The sequence below is a fragment of the Catharus ustulatus genome, chromosome 4 (assembly GCF_009819885.2).
Source record: "Catharus ustulatus isolate bCatUst1 chromosome 4, bCatUst1.pri.v2, whole genome shotgun sequence".
Lineage (NCBI taxonomy): Eukaryota > Metazoa > Chordata > Aves > Passeriformes > Turdidae > Catharus > Catharus ustulatus.
This window is the reverse complement of record NC_046224.1, coordinates 12,458,861-12,474,848: the sequence shown is the minus strand read 5'-3', so window position 1 is coordinate 12,474,848 and position 15,988 is coordinate 12,458,861. Positions and strand designations below refer to the sequence as shown.

At 36.7% G+C, this 15,988-nt stretch overlaps 1 protein-coding gene across 2 annotated transcripts in view; it reads left to right on the top strand.

Moving 5' to 3' along the window:
- Positions 1 to 12,848, top strand: part of PHTF2 (putative homeodomain transcription factor 2) — a 62,203-nt gene extending 49,355 nt beyond the window's left edge. For both annotated transcript variants that reach the window (XM_033058686.1, XM_033058687.2), the window contains exons 12-18: positions 954 to 1,226; positions 2,337 to 2,468; positions 3,020 to 3,106; positions 4,130 to 4,285; positions 7,492 to 7,587; positions 9,831 to 9,956; positions 10,715 to 12,848. In XM_033058686.1, the coding sequence (XP_032914577.1) occupies positions 954 to 1,226; positions 2,337 to 2,468; positions 3,020 to 3,106; positions 4,130 to 4,285; positions 7,492 to 7,587; positions 9,831 to 9,956; positions 10,715 to 10,735 (891 nt within the window). In that variant the 3' untranslated portion in view covers positions 10,736 to 12,848. The remainder of the gene's footprint in view (positions 1 to 953; positions 1,227 to 2,336; positions 2,469 to 3,019; positions 3,107 to 4,129; positions 4,286 to 7,491; positions 7,588 to 9,830; positions 9,957 to 10,714) is intronic.
- Positions 12,849 to 15,988: the final 3,140 nt, after the last annotated feature.

Sequence of the window (15,988 nt, the reverse complement as noted above, 5' to 3'; positions counted from 1 at the left end):
CAATAAAAGATGTTTGCATTGTTAGGTGCTTGCTCACGTAGCCAACCTCAGTTTTATTGATACATGCTGTGAATATTCGAGTTAATCTCCTTGATTTTGATGAACAAGTAATTTATTGGGTTGGGGATATACAGATCTGAGTATCTGGATGCTAAAGTTAGGATTGGAAAATAGAGCTTTCCTCTTTAGGAAGCAAACCTCTAAGAGGATGAGTGGGATGTTCTCACCTTGTCCTCCCTCCTTCTTCCCAGTACTCCTCTTCAGGAAACAGTTGGAAATGCATTTAATTGATGTGCTCTTTTTCAATACAGACAACGTGGGTATTTTGTAGAGTTGCTCATAAAATCCAAGCATAGCCAAAGAAAACTCTCACTGGTTCTGACAAGTTGACAAGTCTGACAAGACACTCTCTCCAACTTGTTAAAAAGCAACTTATTCACAAACCTACTTCTGATCTCTGCCTGACTCAGACTTCACAGGTTTGGATGTAAGACACAGCAGAGAGAAACTCAGCAAGCCATAGCCAGCACAACAGAACTCCAGTCCTGTCTCAGCCCTGTAAATACTTTGATTCCATTAAAAAGGATACAACCTAAAACAAACAGAACTAGGAGTGACATACAGGATCTAAGCAGCCCAGTCTAATTGACTGACATGACTAATTCAGCATTCAGTGAATTTTTAATGCAGGAATATGCACTGGAATTTAACTGCAGTGTTTTAGTGCTGGGTTCTAAATGATTTGTCTTATTTGGTTCCTGTGCATTAAGTGCTCTTTGAGGACTTCTTGTTTTTTTTAATAGCAAAATGGGAAGATGATTGTTGGAAGTTTTCATACAGTTTACCAGATGAAAAAGTGTTCTTTGTGATAAAAACATTAATATTTTGTCGATTGAATTAATGACAGAATCATTCCAAAATTAAATATATACCTTGTTTTCTTTTGTTTTTAGGTGAACAGCTATATACCAGGAATTGGCTATCAGATTTTTGGAAATGTCATATCTTTAATCTTGGGTTTAATGCCCTTTGTCTTTCGACTTTCCCAAGCTAAAGATTTAGAACAACTAGCTGCACATTCTGCCACTGAGCTTTGCATGACTGCATTTGGATCGGATGGAGATGTTCTGGTTCTCTCAATGGTTATTATAAGTTTTGTGGTCCGGGTGTCTCTAGTGTGGATATTCTTTTTTCTGCTCTGTGTGGCAGAGAGAACATATAAACAGGTATGAACAGCAAACCAAGATTTAATGTTTGCATTTTTTGACTTTGTGGATATTTTGTTTTCTTCAGTATGCTATGAGTCATAGATCAGTGATGACAAACACTTCACTGAGCTTGCAGTTTAGGAGATGACTCAGTTCCAGTGGACTGAAGTCTCTGAAGCTAAAAGGTCTTTTTTGGTGGTAGTGGGTTTTTTTTTCCCCTGGTGAGAATTTCTAGGGGAAAACTGGCTCAATGTATTAACCCAATGCTTCGTCATGTCTCAGTTAGTTTGTTTCAGGTTTCCACAAGGAGAAGTAATTTCAGGAAAAGAGTTCTATAAATTTCCAGTATGTTTAATTCAAAACCTTTGATTTAATTCATAGAAATGGTTTGGGTTGGAAGGGACCTTAAAGATAATCCAGTTCCATCTGCCCTGCCATGGGCAGGGACACCTTCCATTAGACCAGATTGCTCAGAGCCCCATCCAGCCTGGCCTTGAGATGGGATGAGACATGCAAAACAGTTCTGACCATGCCTGGCCAAGGCCCTGCCTGCTTTGTTGTTGGATCAGTTCTGTAGCTGGAGATGGAGAGAGCTATTCTCTGAAGTATTACACTGTTACTTGTTATTGCAATTGAAACCTCAGAGAGCAACCTTACAGTCTGCAGCATATAAATACTTACTGGTCTGCAAAAGAAACATTTTATACTTTCTGTTATCAAATTGTAGTCAAAATATGGGATGTAATACGGCAGAATAGAATTAACCTGCTTCTTAAAATTATTTCTGTTGAAAGGAACTTCTGTGGTATAAGTGGTCGCTAATGCAAATAATTGGCAGGTTTGGTTTCATTTTCCCCAAATTTTAAGAGCATGTCAGATCTGTTATCTAAAATTTGAAGAAAGGAACTCAAAGTATGGCTACATTTTTTTAATCATTAGAATGTGGAGACTTTAAAAATGTTTTGGTGTATTTATCTCTTTAATGATATGCTGCACTTCTGGTTTATATTAGCATATTTTAATTTATACTGGTACATTGTACATTACATTGACCTATTTAGTGAAGTCTTTTTTTTTTTTTGTACCTCTGAAAATCATTTAACAGTTAATTATTTTTTGTCTCTGCAGAGGCTACTTTTTGCCAAACTTTTTGGTCATCTAACATCTGCCAGAAGGGCAAGAAAATCAGAGGTACCTCACTTCCGCTTGAAGAAAGTGCAGAATATAAAAATGTGGCTTTCTCTCAGGTCCTATCTAAAGGTAAAATAATGTATGTTTTTGCTTTAATAGATTTTAATACATTTATTAAATTCTAAACATCTTAATGTATATTTATATTCTAACATAAAATATATCCTATGCTGCTGCTGGAAGGTTGGTGTTACAGTCTGAATATTTCCTCCTGTACACTTACTATTGGTTGTGTATGTCCCGTTTGTGCTTCACTTTTGTGACTCTGGGCCAGCAATGCCTGCAGGAAGGCAGCTTTTGAGAAGGTTAATGTGTGATTTTCACCTTGGATTACAGCCTGAGTTGGAGTCTTGTCTTAGTAATGCCAACTGAAAAGTTGTGTGGATATGTTGGGTAAAAAGTGACCACTTGTAGTCTAATACTGACAATGTGTTATTGTAAGAATCTCATCAGTTGATGTCATTAACACAAGGAATTTATAAAGCAAGGGGCCCCTGTGGAGGGGCCTGACTTAACTGAGAAATAGCCAGTGAAGAGCAGTGTGATTCTGACTAGTTATGCTGAATACCAGTGCTGGTTGGGTGGGGTTTCACTCACATGTGCATTTCCTGTGTTTTCAGCGTCGGGGTCCTCAGCGCTCAGTGGATGTAATAGTTTCATCTGCCTTCCTACTGACTATCTCAGTTGTGTTTATCTGTTGTGCACAGGTGAGGAAACATTACTTGTAGAGAAAAAAACCCATTACTTAAATATTTTTTTAAAACAGTTTTGAGTGCCTTTTGCATGGTGATTTCTAATAAGTTAGAAGACCCAGTGAAAAACCAGTAAGAGCTGTTAGAGCTTTTTGGAATAGAGCTCCATTTTGTATTGTCATTTCATCTACTTTAGAATATTCTTCTGTAATATCAAAAGAAAATTTTGTTGCAACAAATTAGAGGGCTGGCAAATCACTGATGATGTGGAGTCTAATGAGGGGAAGTGGTGGATTCTACACCTGGGACAATGTGATTCTTGGGGGCGTCCTGTGCTCGATCAGTGATCCTTTTGTATCCCTGCCAACTTAGGATATTCTATGATGTCATTGTTGTATTTTAAATCTGTATCCTCCTTCATTTTGCATTGTGGTTTTTGGAACACTTTTTTTCCTTCATTTTGCATCAAAACACATTTCTGCAAAGACAGTTGATACTGACCTTTGTCGATGCTTTTGCTGAGAAAGTCTTGTTGGCTGTATTTGCCTGCCCTCTAGTGGAAAATCTTTCAGTAAGATCTATGTTTAAAGAAGATTTCTTATGCTTAATATTTGTCTTTGAGCTTCTGTTTCAAAATATAGGTGCTTTTCTGGTTGTGTTTTCTTTCCAATTTCTAAATAGCTCTATTGTGTTTGCCTGCTAGCTAACTATAAGCATTTTATTAAGAATGCAATTTACATAAAATTTAGTACATGCGAGCATGTATTTTTTATCCTATGTAGTGCCTTTGAAAGTTTGAACAGGAGTTTAAAATTGTCTTAGAGTGTATTTTTTTTAATTTATCTTTTTTCAGACCTCATATTTCTGATACAGTGTTGATTTAAAATTGAGTCAAATATTATAGGCCTAAAAACTTTCATATATTTATTACTGGGATACGTTTCTTGAAGTTGTGGTGATATGTAACTATTTTCTTGTATCATAATGTAACTATTATTTCAAATTAAATTTTGATTTCTTTTCTCTTTTTGTTTTCAGCTACTTCATATGCATGAGATTTTCCTTGATTGCCACTACAACTGGGAACTCATAATTTGGTGCATTTCTCTAACTCTTTTCCTCTTAAGATTTGTTACTCTTGGATCTGAAACAAGTAAAAAGTACAGCAATACCTCAATATTACTGACTGAACAGGTGAGAATTTCTATAGACCTGTATTTTTATATCTAAACTCATTCACCTGGTAAATCTCAGGCCTTGTAGATTTATTAGAATAGTCTGGATTGAGGAGTTAATTACAGGGAAGTGAAGCAACTTTGCAACCCAAAGTTGAGTTTCTGAGATAAATGTTTGACTTTATTCCAACTTCTGTTTAAGTGAATGGGCTTAGAGGTACCATCTCCTTTGATACAATTTAACATCTAATAAAACACTAAAAATAGCTTCTAAATATTAAAAAAACCCCTGGAGTCTGTGTTTGATGGGTGAGTAAAAGATTTGAAAATAAACTTAACCATCTAGGAAGTGAGTTGCTGTTTCCAGTCCAATAGCTTAGGACTGCTCGTTTGCATGGATTACATATAACCTTTTCTAGACTTCTTGAAAATCTTTCTTTTCAGTCATTTTTCAAGCTTGGCTTTGGGTCTATGTGCCTTTCTTCTCAGGAATATTCTGGTTGGTGTTTGTACTTCAAACTTCCCTCTCTGCTCTGCCTGGCATTGCTGTTAGTTTTCCAAGCTAAGCATTTTCAGTTAGTGTGAGGTTAGAAAGTAATCTCTTTCTTCTGAGGTTTCACACTGGTACAAAACAACCCTTTCAGGGCAAGGTAAGTAGGCAGGTCCAGAAGCCTTCACAGGTTTCCTATAGAAAATGTGTTAAAGTAGGAAAGTAAAATCTTCCATACTGTGTGTCCCAAAGTCAGGATGTGAGGCCTGTGACAGATGATATAAATGACTCATTCTTGCCTTTACTAAAGATAATGATGGACACTGAAAAGCCTGGCTGCCCCTCTGCCTTGTCCTGAATGAGATATTTTGCACCAGTTTGAAACCTCTCTTGAGTTCCTGAGCCTGGAGAGTCTTCCATTGTTCTTTTAATCCTCAGAGTGCAAATAACTGAATGTCCCAGTGAAGTTAGTCTGCTGTTTCTGGAATGAAAATGGAGGGAAGTATTTGGGAAAATAAACACTGGAAAATGATGCAGAGTAAGGGGAGAGAGATTGTCAAGCATTTGTTTTGATTTCATAGGTTTCTATACTGTGCTGTTCTGGGAATCAATGTTTGAACATTTTAATCTAGCATGGATATTGAAAGAAACACTTTCTGTATATCCTCAGAACTTAAAGAAGTGTTATGTCATCAGACACTTAGCTTTGCATTGAATGCAACATACAATTCTTTCTCCTCAAAAATGCCAGAGAGCTTTATGAAAGGAAAACCAAAATCGAATTCACAATTGTTTTTCAGAAAAATAAAAGGATACACTTCACCCTGGGTGTAGGACTCATTTTAGACTGGTTTCATTTGCTAGAGCTGGGTACTACCACATATTTACAGTGTTCTTGAGACAGACTCATGGAAGTCTAACATCTTGTCTTTACAAGAAAGGTCAAGCCCAAAAAATTGACTAACACTCACTTTATCTAAAAAAGCACATCTGATCCAGTGTTCTGGAAAATGACACACTACAGTTATTAGGCTTACGGAGAAGAGAACAAAGCTGAAAACAAACAGGAAAGTACAACAACAATAACAAAAATAGGCAAATGAATCTCAACTTCCAGATGCAATTTAAATACTCTACAGATAAGTTGCAATTGAAAATTCTGCTTTTGCCAGCAAAGTTCTAGGCACTTCTTTGTGCTTTATATTCAACCTGTGCATTTCATGATTAAGAGTCATGATAGGAAACTAAAAGGGATTTTTTTGATTTTATCTTGTTTGGTTGTAATTTTTCAGGTCCTTCTGAAAGTGTTTTTAATTAACCTTGTAAATATGTGAGCAAAATAAAAGGTGTGCCTGGCCATAGTTGTCATTTTGCTAGTTTTGAATCTCAAAATAGGTGTGGTAGATGGCTGTGCATACACACTCCTTCTCCTGATGTCAAGTTTGTTATTGAAATTAAGGAAATCGTAATAGCTCTTAAAAGAGATTTTAATCTTCATAGGGTTTTCAGAGTTGCTAATTAGAGCTTTTAATTTTTGTTTAATCCTTCTTATAACTCTTGCATTGTTGAAATCAATAACTTTATCTTTAGAGATTGGAATCTCTTTGACTCTGAAAGCATAATTTTAGTTTAAAATGAATAGTAGTAGTTCAGGAGCTTGATATGTCTTGGAATATATTAAGCATAGATTTTGATTTTTAACCTGTGTAAGAAACTTAGAGTGGTCATTTTAGGAAGATCTGATAATCAGTTACTTGTTTTAGATGTCTGTGGCCCTTATGTTAATAACCACCATACAACCAGGTGGTTAAATATATAATAGCACCATATAACATCACTTCCTTTCTGTAGTCAGGAAAGTGTCATTTGAAGGACTACTTCAGCATGTTGCTAAATTGTTAATTTTTTATTTTGGAGGTTGTCATCCTAAAATAAAAAGTTAGTGGCTTTTGAAGGCATTTTTTCCTTTAATTTGCTTGTTGAAAAAAAAGTAGCCTTTGTCTGATCTAGGATATCAAAGATAGATTGTTTGAGAGTGAAAGCTGATGTTTCAAAATTGCTAAAGGGCCAAAAGAGAGCTAATTTGAACTCTTAACTTTCTCAGAAATAATGACCTAAAAAGTCTACATCACAGAAGTATTGAAATGTTCAATATACTGTTCTCCTACAGCAACAAAGAGTTTAATAATTTTTCAAATATTTCAAGGTACTGGAAAGATTGATTTTCTGCACTCAAGGTGCTCATGAAGTACTAAATTACACTAGAATCTTTGAAAAGAAATTACACTTTAGCAGAGTTATGGTTTAGCATTTCATTCTGTTCAATAACTTTTGAGGATGTTAAGTCTTGTAAAGTCTGCCCACTAGTACAAAAACCTTCTGGGGTTGAATTGTCAAACCTCAGGCAACCTCTGAATGAGAAAAAGAAATTATGTGAACCCTACCTATGTTGGTGGTTTTTCAAGCCTAATTTATACATCAGACTAAACTTTAAAGTTGGTGCTATAATAATGTCAAATTTAATTTTTTATATCATAAAGCATTGTATTTTCCTATGGTGCTGAGCCAGTACTTGTTCTTGAATATTAAAAAGGAAACAAAAAGTTTACTTGCAGAAATTGCAGTTTTGTCATATGGCTGTTGAGTAATCACATTGTTGAAATATTAAATAGTTCCAAATTAATTCATTTAAATACTGAGTAGGTGGTGACACTTGTGTTTTTGTTTTAAATCAGATAAACTTGTACTTGAAAATGGAGAAAAAGCCTAATAAGAAGGAGGAACTGACACTAGTGAACAATGTGTTAAAGCTTGCTACTAAGTTATTGAAGGTAAGAATTAAAATGGTATTCCCATAGCTTGGTTAAGGAATCACTTGTGTGACTTCTGCAGGCAGGAGGGTGTGCTTTGGTTAAAATTTATCCAGTACCTCTGTCACAGGGACGCTGATTGTTCCATCATTGTGGATTGCAAATTATCATTACATCCAGGAAGTTTTATTCTTTAGCTGTATATTAGCAGTGTGAGAGAAGGTGCTTCAGGGTGGTCAGGATGATGAATGCTTGAGAAATGTATGATGCAATTTTATGATCTGTTTTGAGTGTCAATACAGTGGTGATTTAAGACCTTGTGGCCTCACTCTACCACACTCTGAATTTGGGTCCCTTAGCCTGTTGATTCCCACGTGCCAGGGAGCAGCCCTTAAAGTGAAGTTTAAACTATTTAATTTAGCTAGCTAGTAGCTGAGATCAGAGTATTTGTTCTAGTTAGATGGGCAGTTCCTCCCACCAGCACTTGAGCAAGGTGTATGTCAGTCCCCTCCTCTCTGAAAAGATACACAGCACTTTCCATGAGAGGACTGACAGAACCAGCAAGCACTCAGAGCTGACAAAGCAACTGCTTGAGAGTTGTGCTGCAGCAACGAGGAGAGCCTGACTAAATCAGTGACTATCTCCTGGTGTAAGAATAAGTGACTGCAAGGCTTTTAGGACCTGGTTGTGGAGGCAGTGAAAGGAAGTATCCTCAGTGCATCGGTCAAAGGATGCTGTGGATGCACAAGGGTCATCTGGATTCAAGTGGTGGCTGGACAAGAGTAGACAAAGCCCAGCAGGTTAAGGATGTCATCTCATCAGCTGAAGTGTTTGTGTGCTGTGAGAACATGGGGTAGGTTGGATGCTGACCAACTCTCAGTCTAAAATTGCTTCCATTTTCTTCGTGCTCTTTTGTGTTTCAAAAAAAAGTGTTCATGTTTTCTTTTTGCCAAAAGTGTATTAACTCACAACCTTTTCCAATGGAGAACTTAGCTTTTGTGGTACAAATCCCAGACCCAAGCCATCATTCAGTTACTGTGAGAACATACTGAAAAGTGAGATTTCCAAGCCACCTACTATGAGCCTTAAATAAATTCTTGATAGTTAATGATCAGAGCAATTATATACTTCATGCCCTGTAGCTAAATGGGCTCAGGGCTTTTTAAATTTGATTTTGGTCTTTTTAACTTCTGTGAAGGCTAGATTCTGTTGAATATCCTTACTGTTTTCTTACTCACAAAATTTGTAAGATGAATCCAAAATCTAAATACTTTTTCCTTACAGAATTTCTCTGCTGTCCTTCTCAGAATCATGTCTTTTGTGTCTTTTGTACTTGCAGCAGAGTTTTATATGACATTACATCTAAATGAAAAGGTTGTTCATTCTTATTTCACCTTTTTGAAGGAAGAGTCAAATCTTTCAAATTCTTCATTTTTAAGAAAGGATTTACAAGGTATTTTTCAAGGCCCAGGATATAATGCAGGAGAGGGATGAAGATGAATTTAAAGGTAGAAAATATAAATGACCAAAGCATTGATAGTTGGTAGACTTTATATAATCCACTTTTATATTTTAAAACTCCTTTCTCCTTTCTTTATTTTGCATAGTTCTGGGCCACAAAGGTTTCACACACCAATAATGGAAAATCAGTGTTCAAGTTTTCTTGCAGATTAATTTGGGCTAATTTTCTGTTCCTTCCAATAAAAAGTAGTAATATATTGGCAGTCTAATAATTATTAGGATTTTTTTCCCTTTATCATCCTTTTCTGGCTATATTGATCAGTTGTTAGTTTCAAAATTAGTGGAAAAGGAATGAAATTGCAGTAGGAAAGACATTTTTGTTAATTTTCATAGTTGAGATAGTCTTCTGCCATTATAAAAAATCTTTCTTTTCTTATTTTTTATGGTTCTGCTGCCTGTCAGTTCTTTTAACACTGAAGTTGATATCTGGAAAACTGTAAGGAATTCAGAGATGGTGGCACCTAGCTCTTTATTTTCTTGACTTCATGAACAGATTGGTAGATAACTGTACATGGGTAGCCTCCAATTTTTTGAAGAGTTATTTAGACAACAGCAGTCAACAGTCAGTTACTGTGATGGGTGTTTTCCTGCACATTGTGTTTGATATGCAGAATAATAGGAGAATGTTTCACTCCACTGGGACTTGAAGACTTCCTAAAGTATCTAATATAGCTCGATACATATGTGAACAAAACTCCCTTTTTGTCATTTTTGCTTTTTAATGATGTTATTTTCCTTATTAGGAACTGGACAGTCCCTTTAGGTTATATGGGCTTACAATGAATCCACTGCTTTATAACATCACCCAAGTTGTCATCCTGTCAGCTGTTTCTGGTGTCATCAGTGACTTGCTTGGATTTAATCTAAAGGTAAATACTTGAGAAGCATCCTTTTTTCACCATGTTGTTATAGATAGAGCACATTGAAGCATAGTTAATTCTTAACCAGGCTAACTAAAAGATTTATTGTTTGGAAACTGTTGCTAAATTATAAAATTAAATCTATATCAGAAGAATAATGGGGTATTTGTCATAGCAGCGCTTTAAACTTTTTTTTTTTCATTTTGTGGCTTTGTAGTTTCATTTATGACACTTAATTACAAGAATTCTTAGAAGCAAATACAGAGATATTTGTGCACATAAATACAAGGACTTCGTTAACTTTTCTTCATATCCCAGATTTTATTTCTCTATTTAATTCCTTGCTGTTGGCTCTGTAGCTCTTTAGGGGAGGCAGAAAGAGCAGGCTTTCCTTGTCTTGCACTGCAGTGAAGTATTGCAGTAGGAATGGTATTGCTGTGACCAGTCCTACAGTGTTGGTTTGCCATTTCTCAAGGCCTGTCCTCTTAGATCCTTCTCTCTGGCCCAGCCTGAACTGCAAACTCTGGAAACTATTTCAATATTCAGGTTATGAGGCACAAGCTTGTAGTTGTCACAAAGCCTTTTATTGGCCATTAAGTTTGCTTACATCTACTATCTTTTTCTTGTTAGAAGTAAATGGATGTAAAATATATTTTGTGTGTCATTAGAATATGTAGCAAATACAGTAAGAAAAAATGCAGTATTGCAGTTCCTGTAAACAGAAATAATTTGAGAAATAAGCTGATGTACTGCTCTAATTTTTCCAGCTCTGGAAGATCAAATCTTGACAGTATAGAAAGAAGATGAAATAACACAGTGTTACAGGAAAGGTCATTGATGGACAAAACTGCCTCACAGCAGCCACTGAATCTGTATTTCAGAAGCTACAACCTCTTCAAGGAAGTCATTTGGAAAACGGAAGTGTTTACATCTGTCTTGTGCAATCTTTGTATTTATTTCATCTTCTCACTGGTTTGTGTTCGTTTTAGTTGACATGTTTTATTTTCCAATTACTTGCTTAGTTTTTGAAAGGGTCAGATATAGGAAGGGTCAAAAACTGTGTGTCTGAGAGTTTGAAATCCTGAAAATGGATTACACTAAATTGCTCTATCTGTTGTTAAAGCTAAGCCAATGCTGAACATTTTTAGTTACCAGTAACACTATATGGAAGTCATTTGATTTTTGATAGTGTGGTAAAATTGCTTAGAATATTTCATTTGCAACAGTCATTTCTGAGGACAATGTCAATGGATGCTTGGTTGCAATAGAAAAGTGAGACATACTCAAAAAAAAAAAGTACTGACAATACAGTATGGCAGGTAGCAAAAATGTTTTATATTACTATTAGAAACAAGTGGAAATTTCTAATAGTTTGAGTAATTCCAGGATCTAAACTCATATAGGCTGCAGTTTAAATATCCTGGGATATTAAAAAGGTATTATATAAGAAGTCAACAAGTGTTCTTTGATAACACACTTATTGGAGCAATAATTGTAAATGGTTACCATGCTGTATGATATTTTGATAAAAATTAAATATTGTATTTATTTGAAATACTGGGCTGTTCTACACAGCTCCAACTGTGCATGTGCACTTTTTATTGTTACTTTTAATGAGAAACTTTATACATATAAATGTATATTAATTGGGATATATTATGGTGAACTATGGAGCAGTATGTATTATATGTTGAAGTTGAATATTTAAACAAGAAAATTATTTACTGGTGAAAGGAATGCTTTGAATGACTGAGCAAAAGATAGATAGATAGATGCTCTCTTGTACACTATAGTATATGCCATTCATACCACATTGAAGTTTAAGAACAATTAAACACAAAGAACAAGTTGCTCTGGTGAGCAACGGAGCTGCAGAGCCTGGAATTTGGCAGGTTTGTGTCTTGAAATAACTGCCATTCCTCCCCAGCAGGTGTGATTGCCATGTGCTTTCTGCTGGGGTTTCCAACACCTCTCCCCCTGCCTCCCACAAGGACCAGTCATATTGACTCGTGGTTCTTCAGTGTGGCAAAAATAAGGTGTCCATCCCTGTGGAATTCAGTAACTTGTAAGAAGCTTTCATTCTACAAATTATTTTGGGAGGATTAATACCACCAGGCACAAGTATTCTAAGATTTTGTGTTTCTAAAATACTGGCTTCATACCAGAAAAATGACAAGTAGTTGTTGACAAGTGTCTGGGTATTGCCCTATGTTTGCTAATCTTCAGCATCTTGAAAGATTGGAAGTATTGAGTCTTAAACTTATGTGGTATAAAAATATTTTTATATATAAAGCAACACAAACAAGCATTTTGTATTTTATTTGCCTCTGTACTAATGTTTAATAATGACCAAAGTGCATTCTGGTTTTTGGAAGAATGTATTACTGGAGCTTTAAGAACATACTATATTTAGTTTCTCATGTGAAAATTGAGCTGCCTCTGATCTGTTTCTCCTTTCTCTGTTGTTTGATGTTGGGATTGTTTTTAAAAATTAAGTACATTTTATACACAGTTTTTTCCAAATTATGGTACAGACCTACACAGAACTTAATTTTGCACAAAATATATTTTAAAAAAAGAAAAAAAAGAACAGCAGGAGTTCTATGGGTGATAAAAGATAAGGCTGTTGCTTTTTACAGCCTGTCGTTATTACAAAACCATTCTTTACTCTAGAGTGGAATTATTTTTAGAAATGTGAAATAGTGACTATATGGCTTTCATTACTTAAAAAAAAAAGGTGAGAGAAAACACTGCAGTTTGGGTTGAAGATGAAATTAGTTTAACCATGTATACCTCAGCAACTAGCACTGTGCAGTTTGTTGCACTAACAAACGGCGGCTTGGGGAAAGTAAAAACATTTGTGAAATGAAATTCAAAATAATAAAAACCTTTATTTGCTACCCTTAGGTATATTCATTATGTGAAAAATGAGAGAGGTTTAGTCTCCATCCCTCAATGTGGAAAGTCCAGTATAAGAAAAGAGGCAAGTAGAAATATGGCAGATCTTGCGTGTTAACTGTTATTTTTTGCCATGTGTTTTGTAACTGAAAGTGTGATCAGGCTTGGAATAAAGCTTTCTATGGTTGGTGGTAAAAAAGAAAAAAAAAGTGCAGTGAGCTATATCTTTTAGTCATGTCCAGCATATTTCTGTTTGTTTTTATTTTTACCTATTTCTTCCCACTCTTTAATCATTTTGCGCTTGAGTGGACACTTTGCCATCCTTAAAATTTCAGAAATCTGAAGTTGCTGCAGGTTTGTTTTTGTGATAAGAAGTCAATTCTCTGGGCTATAAGCAATGCCATGTCTTCTGCTGTCAGTAACAGAATTCTCTGGAGAGAGAACTCAAGAGAGATTTCCTTTCTGGCTCTTCAGAGATGAAGCTACAACATTCTGTGTGGACACAAGCACCTCTGATAAAATAAACAGCACGGATGTCTGGTCAGATTCAATTTTTCCAATACAAGCTGGTATAAGTTTACAATCTGGAGTGGGAAATAAGGTCATGCCACAGAAAGATTTGTCCATTTTATTTCTTTTTTTCCCCTATTTTTTATTAATAATTTCAAAGAAAGGAAAGCACATGCACTTTGGGGACAAGCTCCCAAAAATATTCCATTTCTTACTAATTTAATCTATTACTTCAGTCTTTTGTTTACAAATAACAATACTTTATGTTTAGGTATGCTTGCATTCCTGAACACCCACCAGGTTTTCATTCCTAGCCTTGATAAACAGCTCCTACTTCTTGAGCATGGCCTTATTGGTAATGAAATTTGTCAGGAATTAGCTTCTGCCCATATCACAATCCAAGCCCGAGTCTCTGGGTATGTGATTATGAATCAAATGAAATCTTTTGCTTTTGCTCTGTCTCTTGCATGTAAATAAATGGGAAGTGAGTTGCTTGACTAAGTGAAAATTGCAGTTAAAAAAATGGAACCTGAGTGGAGGTTGGCACTAAACCAGTGAGTTTTGGTGAAACAGTTGCACTATGGAGGAGGGCTCCATAATTTCATTAAACCTATCTCTACAATAGTGCTGATTGGGGTCAAAGACAGCCAGCCTAGGGATAAAGGCTTGACCTCGATGAAGAGTCACTCTGCAACAGCTCTGCATGCTCTGCTTAACTGTACCCAGGGCTGTGGTCTTCCACTTTGTGTAGGGTTCTTTGTCCTGGGATGTCTAAATTTTACATGCCCAACTGATCCAGGGCTTCCTTGGCAGTCATTAAATAGTCACATTTACCTTTAGAGGAGAGTTTATGCAGTTGATCTTTGACCCTCATTTTAGTGATCCTCTGGGATATTCCTCTCTTGAGTGTAAAAGGAAAAGTGTGTGGGTAATTTAGAATCAGATGCAAGACTTCAAGCCACTTGAATTAGGGCAGATAATCCAACTTTACTGTTTTGTTCTGCAGTGAAAGTTTAAGTGTTTGCAGCTGTGTAGTTCAGCTGCCACTGGAAAGGAAGACATTTTCTTCCTTTCTTTTAAAATTTTATTAGTTTTCTCTTAGAAAAGATTTCCAAACATGAATTCTGTAGTCTTGCCCCAGCACTTGGATCTCTCCTGTGCTGTGGTGAGCTGCCCACATCTGTACAGCTGCAGCTCCACAGCCTGCAGACAGGCACAGCAGCAGCACCCTAAACTGTGCCCGGGTGACACACAGGTGTACCTGGGGAGATCTGTGTCTTTATTACTAAAATGAGTAATGTGAAGGACAGGTAAGATCAGCTCTTACCTTGACCTCACACATGGGGAAATGCTGTTCCTGTTTTGGCAGAATTGCAGGGGTCATGCTTTCCTTCTTTGCCTGTTACATTGGAAATCCCTTAGGGCAGGTATAAAGATGTGATACCATTGAGGTGTAAAACCCATCTAGAAGCAGAGAGCCCTTCTGTGATCTGTGCAGAGCAGTCTCTGTGATGTGTCCTCCCAGCAGCTGGAATCAAGGGTACTCTGCTCAAAGGGAGTAGGGCTGACAAGACAAGGCTTTGCCATATGTCTCCTATGTTATCTTCAGGCTGTAGATTTGCACCTGAGTCAAAGATACTCCTCCAAGGCCTTTGCTGGCTGGCCTGAAAGTGTTTGCAGGGGCATAAAAATAGCACCAAAAAATCTCTGGCTTGCAGAGGGGGAGCCACTGTTACTTTAGCCCTGTCCTTCAGCAGGGTGTTCTGGTTCCAATCTTTTGTAAACCCGTGCTAAGTTAGACTGCTTGTAAGTGTATTTGGTGAGTTATTTATTCACCCAGCCTACATGAATGACAAATAACTTACAATGACTGTCGGAGGCTGATGCTGGAATCAGTGCACTTGGCAGGAAGAGCAAAGTACCGCATTTAACCTGCATTTCTCACCTCTCCTTTGTGCATCGCCTTCCGAGGCCATAGCTCTTGAGAGCAGATAAAGTGCACTGAATATAATGAGGTGAGTCTGTCTCCAGTGTTACAGACACGAATATCACTGGTCTGTGGGCTTCTGTGCTGTCCAGGGGTCTGACTCTTCACAGCTCTTTTTTGCCTGTGCTGTGACCTGTTTTCACCACTTATGAAACTGGCTGAAGCAATACATTTCTGCTGCCATGCTGTTGCTACTCCAGCCCACTTAGGGTTCTCTTTTAACACCATTTATTTCAGTGTTGTTTATACCCCGAGCGCTGGTACTGCCACAGCTGCACAAGCAATGTGCTGCGGGAAGGGGGTGGAAGCTGGAATTTTGGCTGCAGAAAGCATATTGTGTGATTACAAACAATAGGGATCATTGCCATCAACCTTGGAATAAATAGGAGCCATTGAATTTATTGGAATTGGATTAATTCCCATTGTGTATAGAGGGGAATTAATACAGTGAACGCAAATAATGTAGATGGCCAACAATTTTAGCCTTGGGGTGACATAATGCTGCAGTTAGGGACTGCCATTATTTCCTATTCTTCTTTCCCACACACATGTGCACATGGTGAATTACAATTGCACCACAAATCCTGGCTTTCTAGATAAAAATAAAAAATTAGAAATTCAAAGTATGCAAAAGAGTAATTGCAAA